Source organism: Lottia gigantea (assembly GCF_000327385.1).
Source record: "Lottia gigantea unplaced genomic scaffold LOTGIsca_97, whole genome shotgun sequence".
NCBI classification, from domain to species: domain Eukaryota; kingdom Metazoa; phylum Mollusca; class Gastropoda; family Lottiidae; genus Lottia; species Lottia gigantea.
The window spans coordinates 320,869-327,229 of NW_008711143.1; the positions used below are offsets into that span (position 1 = coordinate 320,869).

The 6,361-nt window shown below is 34.9% G+C and overlaps 1 protein-coding gene across 1 annotated transcript; it reads right to left on the reverse strand.

Annotated features, from left to right (window-relative positions):
- Positions 1-1,196: 1,196 nt before the first annotated feature.
- On the reverse strand, positions 1,197-2,602 carry LOTGIDRAFT_170341 (hypothetical protein; the record flags this gene model as incomplete). Its single annotated transcript, XM_009068983.1, has 2 exons — positions 1,197-1,247; positions 1,424-2,602. The coding sequence occupies 2 exons, from the start codon at positions 2,600-2,602 to the stop codon at positions 1,197-1,199; spliced, it is 1,230 nt and encodes a 409-aa protein (XP_009067231.1).
- Positions 2,603-6,361: the final 3,759 nt, after the last annotated feature.

Genomic DNA, 6,361 nt, shown 5'->3' on the forward strand with positions numbered 1-6,361 from the left:
AGATTACAAAATCATTATCCAACAATAAAGTTTATCACATTTCAAATGTCAAATATAATTAACAAGGTTTGTCTGGCCATTTCAAATTTTGCCAAAATTGAATAATTTATTATCGAGAGTGTATATTTGATTTATAAAAAAATCATTTAACCATTGACTCGTGCAAAACTAATACCGAAAGAATTGGCGGCAATTTCAAAACGACCTGCGTTCGAACGTTGCACTTGTCGCAAAACAGTATGAGATCTCATGCGCATCAAGATCGGGTACTGAACAACCCCGATAGACCAATCGTAAAAATCCTAAACGGACAGATGAAAATGAAAATTCACTACATGCCAAACTGAATATAATAATCATAATGGAGCTCACCTCCTTGCGTGTCAAAAAATGCCATCGTTTTGATCTTTAAAATGGTTAAAAACTGATTCATTATTGTGCGGGCATAACACGAAAACGTTCCTTCAAAACTATCTACAGTGTGTACACTTACAAAGCACTATATAAACCTTAAAAAACAAATTTGCACCAAAAACAAGCAATGTATATCAAAATATAAAAAACTGGAGGTGAAGAAAAACGGAATGGGGATCAAAAGGTGGGTTATATATTGCATTACATACCATTCTTTCATTTCAAATATTAACATGTAATACATGACGTTATGTAATATTAACAGATTTTCATACTATAATCACCATACAATTCTAAACCATAATAGCTTTTATTACATTTTACAATCCCATATCACGTGATACATCTGAAAAGCACTAAATATCACAGGATATGATTTAACAATATGCTTTAATCACTAATATCAAGTGAAGCGACAATTATAAGTAAAAATTGAAATGGTCCAATGGAGAGATCACAATGTGTTTGCCAAGATAGAATCGGTATAATAAGGATTTGTGTAAAATATAACAAGGAGCTATTAATGTCACTCATAGATTAACTGTCAATATCAATTCTGCACTTTAAAGCACCACCTTTTTTGACAAGATCCAAATTATAGATATTCTTTGTGTCACATAAAGACCACCTACAAACAGCATTCAACAACACAAAAATCATCTGATTATTAACAGTAGACCGCTGTATAGACTAAAGTTAATTGATTCAGAGAAAACAGTACTGTCCTCCATGGGGTCGACACTGCAAGTACTAACATAGTATTATGCCAGATTATTGCTGTACTAAGGCTCTTCATCCTCCGAATCAGATGTGTCATTAATTGGTATAAAGTGCTGCAATGTAAAAAAAAAAGATGTTTAGAAACAATAATAAACAATGTATCAAATTATCTATTGATTAACGTAGCCTTGTCTCTCAAGAAATGAATAGCCATGTTCATTCCTGTGAGTTGCATACGATAACATCCGTTTGAAATTGTGAACAGAGCACCCCCATTTGACTCATTTACCTTATCGTCGCCTTGATTCAGAAGAACTGATACAGGGTTGGTGGTCTCACGTTCAGATACGGGTTGGATTTCATGTACCACACTGGTCAACCGAGACGTATACAACGAACATTCCTCATCCAATAAACTATCGATATGTAGGTCCCATGACACAGGTGGCAATATGAGATCAGATTGGATTGATCGAGATCTGGTTGATACGGTAACAGAACTGTCTATAGGAGCAACAATTGATACTGGTCGAGATGAAGACGACTGTGATTCCGCAGATGCCTGTTTCGTTTCGATACTGCATGATTTCATGGACTTGGTAACGCGAATAACGTCAGACGAACGACTCATTGGTTCTTTGGAAGCACTTTCTTTGTCTGAAGGCATTGGTCGGACTGCTGCCTCTTTTGATTCGCAACTGTGGTCTTGAGCTTCGATTGAGGTCAGGTTGCTGGCATGAGATTCTGAAACAAATGAGGTTGCTGCTAATACTGCATGTGTGTCTGTTGAAGATGCCTGTGTACATTGTTTGCTTGATGATAGTTCAGTTCTTGGACGCTTAGCATCAGAATCCTCTTCATCGCGGGAATCTCTACGACTTGAGGTCTTGGTCTTCTTTTCCATATTATATGAGTCAAAATCGCTAATTCTAAGAGTCACATTTTTAAAGTCGTTCAAATCACAACATGGGACTCTACGGTCGTTATCAGAAATAAGCAAAGAATCGTTCACAAAACATTGATCTTGGGCATTTCGTGTAATCCAGTCATTATGTTTAAATTTGTCAGAGTCTAAATTGGAAGTGAAAAAATGTACCATTTGTCCGGGACAGATCTGTTCACACTGATCCAATATATTATTATTATTCTGTTCTTGAACAATATCTCTAAATGCAAGGTTCTTCATTTCCAAATTATCCAGTTTTGTTTCAGATTTCTGAAGGCACAACAATGACTTTTCACAATGCGTCGGTGAATTTTCACAATAAGACAGGGAATTTCCTAAATGGAAAGCTGAATTTTCACACAGGCGTAATGGATTTTCTGACAAATACACTGAATTTTCTGTTCGAGATTCTTTAAAATTTTGTGTACACTGTGTCAGGTTTCGATTCGGAGACTTTCTATAACATACGTTCCCGTTTCGATCTTTGCTTTCACTCAATTGAAGTGAGTCTGTAAGAGCCATTTCAGTAGTGTTCAGTCACATGTTTATATATAGCTAGGTAATTACTGTTCCAGTCGGTTTACCTGAAATATACAATAGATCAATCAGGATTAAAAGGACCTGTGTAAACTGGGCTTGGGTGAAGTCAGCTTAACACTAGAGTAAAACAGATCACATGCAGATATCATTCCAAAATTCACCTAATAGCTTGCTTGTTGTTCGAACATAATATTGTTTCTAAATTGAAAGGCACGACTCTCAGTTCATTTTTAATTCTGTCTGCGTTTATATAACCCACCAAATCTTAATCTGTATACACTAGAATCGTCGTTACCAGCAATTTAATACTTTCAACAGCAAATTTAAGACCCGAAACTGAGAGACAATCTGAATAAATACATCGATTGAAATCACCCATCGTTGGAAAATATGGAGGTATAACGTTGCCAAATTGTCGATTTTGTCTCAGCTTTAAAATATCAATGTCGTCATTACAAAATGCATTTGCAAAGTACAATAATTGTCGATTGTTAAAATGCAAAATGTATAAGTTTCTCCAAAATCCAATGAAATGCCACAAGAATGCAAATGAAATTTTACACTTTGCATTATCAAGCCTTGTATAATAGGCTTTACATAACCGACCATACATGTATACCTTATATGGAATGATGACGTATTCATTTGCATACGTAAAAAGACGGCAGAAATGTTCGGAAAATGCTCACTTTCACGGCTCACACACAGGACAACTTTATTTGAAAACATTTTTTATAATCGTACTTGTTAAATTTTAGTTTATCTTAAATTTCAGAGTAACTTCCATTATCAGCAATCTTGACCGTCAGGGAGAATTTATTGCTCACATACATTTATAAATTTCCGTTCATTTCCGCCGGAAAATGAATACGTCATCATTCCATATATGGTATATAATGTTCGATTATGTAGCTGCGACACAATCGAAAATTTTTGAAACGTTATACCTCCATAGGCAAAGTCCATGAACTCTTAAAAAGTACAAGTTATAAATTTTCGGCACTGAAGTGTCAAAGAATGAATTACATTATAATATATCCTGCACTATTCAAGTATAGTCTTATTCCACAAATTTAATCTATTATAGATGGGTTACGTGAAGCAATCAGACCCTCTCCCAACCTACTCACACCCCCTTCATAAGCAATAAGGCTTGGCTTGTGACTCGTGGTTAATAACAAATAATTCTTCGTTTTCACAGCATATATCCATGTATTTTCCATGCACAGATCAAGAAGAAATTTTTTGAATCTCAATGTAAACCAAACAGGTCTCGAGGTGATGAATTTTTCGAATTATTATTCTCGTTCTTCAGTCATTTAATATAATGTTTATAATGTTAAATTAATAATATATTTTCTCGCCCAACTTGTGACCGCCATGATATTTCCATGGACCCGTTGGAAGGGCGGTATGAGATGTTCATTTCTTGTAGTCGACAAGTATACCACATTATCATTTTTCTAATTTTCTAATTTTAACCTCAACTGCCAGAAAAACTCTGCAGACATCCTAATTTTTGACACTTTAAATGTATAACTCCATAATTCATATATCTTAAGTTAAAATTTGTTTTTAAAGGATAATGCCTTTCAAACTATATATAAATTAAGTAAATAACATAAGAACACCAAGATTTAATCTCCTACATGTTTCAGTTAATATCTTCAGAGAGACATTACATAGTAACAATTTATATATTTATATAGACAGTAAGACTATAACCGATTGTTATTTCCACAATTATAAGTCTTTTCAAATTGAAAGCAAAAATTTGTCTTAAAAATTTTGAGTTAGCTACGATGGTTAAAATGTTTTAGGACGATACCTCTTCAGTGGGATATTCAACGAAAGCATCCCTTTAAGTATCAGGAAAGTTTGAAGACAGACACTGAACTAAATTAAACTAATTTTTATCAGGTTGGTAATTTTTAAAACAACCATTGGTGCCAATATATTTAAAAAACGAAAATTAACTGAAGGCATAAATTAGAATTTTGACTTGGATTGTCTGGAAGAAAAAAATGTCTGGCACCAAATTGAATCTTACAAGACAAATTGTATATTAGTGTTATTATAACAGTTATTATTCTTTTTCATAATTTTTACTTTAAAGAGACATGTTCCTCAATATATTAATGTTTAAGCCACCGTCTCAGAAAGGACTTTTCATCGTCTTAAGGTTTTCTGTAATCACCTTTAGCCCGTGCCTTCTGTTGAATAGTTGCTTGTCAATAGTAACTGGTTTCTTTTCAACCACTCTAATCTCTAATCACCGAGGTGGCGACACACTGTCAATTCTGAACGTCGATTTATAATCTACTACACATAAACCATGATTTATATTAATGCTGAGTCGAATGTGCCAATCGTACCGAAAAAAGACGAAATGATTATCGTTGCCATCTATATGATTGAACAACATCAGTTCTTTAACTGAACTTGTCGGTAAACGCGGAAAAGGTCGGTAAAAGACGGTAATGGCTGGAGTCGTTGGTAAAACCGATTGGTAAGCGTGAAAACCTTGTGTCGGATATGATGTTAAAGGTAAACTGTTCGTTTACATTAATTGTCGGTAAAAATGTTTCAGTTGTACCAAGCAACAAGTCGACAAGTTGTGTGCAACATTTCCCCAATGACCTGAAATACCCCGATGCTTTGTTGGCAGATATCGAAATGATGGGAAATGACACCGTAAAGAGTAGTGCAAAGAATTTGCAAGATGCTGCAAAGTGTCTCTTCGGAAGCAACGTTTTCAGCCAAGACTTGCTAAAGCTTACCAATTAGCATTAAGTATTCCAGTGTCCAAGCTATGAACGTCTTGATGTGGAAATAATTATATAAACAGTAAAACATAATAAAGAATTAAGCTATAACGATGGATTTCGTATGTAAGTATAAAAAAATCCCTGACCGTATACCTTTCTGTTACACTGTCTCTGACAAAACGTGAATACTATAACCTATAAACCGCATCAATGTTAGATAATCAATGATGACAAATGACAAATTCCGCAAGCAGAAGAGAAAAGCTGACACGTAACCAAACCACAACTGTATTTAAAACATATTATCCGTTTGTAGATCATAGTATAATGATGTTCCATTCTTGGAACCCTGAAGAACAGTTAACTAGAGCATGTCGGGGTAGGCAAATTCTTTTGCATAAAGCGACGCATGTCACACTAACCTTAATACACTTGTACTTAATTATTAACATGACTTATTATAGTAAATAGGTTAGAGTGACCAGGCGTTAGTCTTTCATCCTACTCATGACGTCACTTCCGCCAACTTTAACATTGCAATTAAAACGTAGGAATGTCTGTAATAAGTAGTTGATCTAACTGTTGGGTCACAAACATAATTCGATAGAAATGATAAAAAGTATCGATACAGTTGAATGAAAATTAAATTTTGTTTTACGTCTTACGTTTCTGGGTTAATAAAAAGACACCATGTTAACGAAAGACAGATTTTTTTTACATGGATATCAACTCTGCTCTTTGTGGATCCTGTCTACCAGGCTGAACTTGGCTTAACCTTTTTCCATTGATTTTTAAATATCTGCACCTGATATATTGGACCCGGTTATTACTAAGGTTACGTCGTTAATCGTGGCAAGTTGGTCAGGGAAGTGGTGATTAGCTTGTAGAAATTTAAGATCAGAAATATTTGCTCTACCCGCCCCACCCCCCACCCCCCCCCCCCCTCCCCCCTTCCTTTCCCTTCCCATTGCCG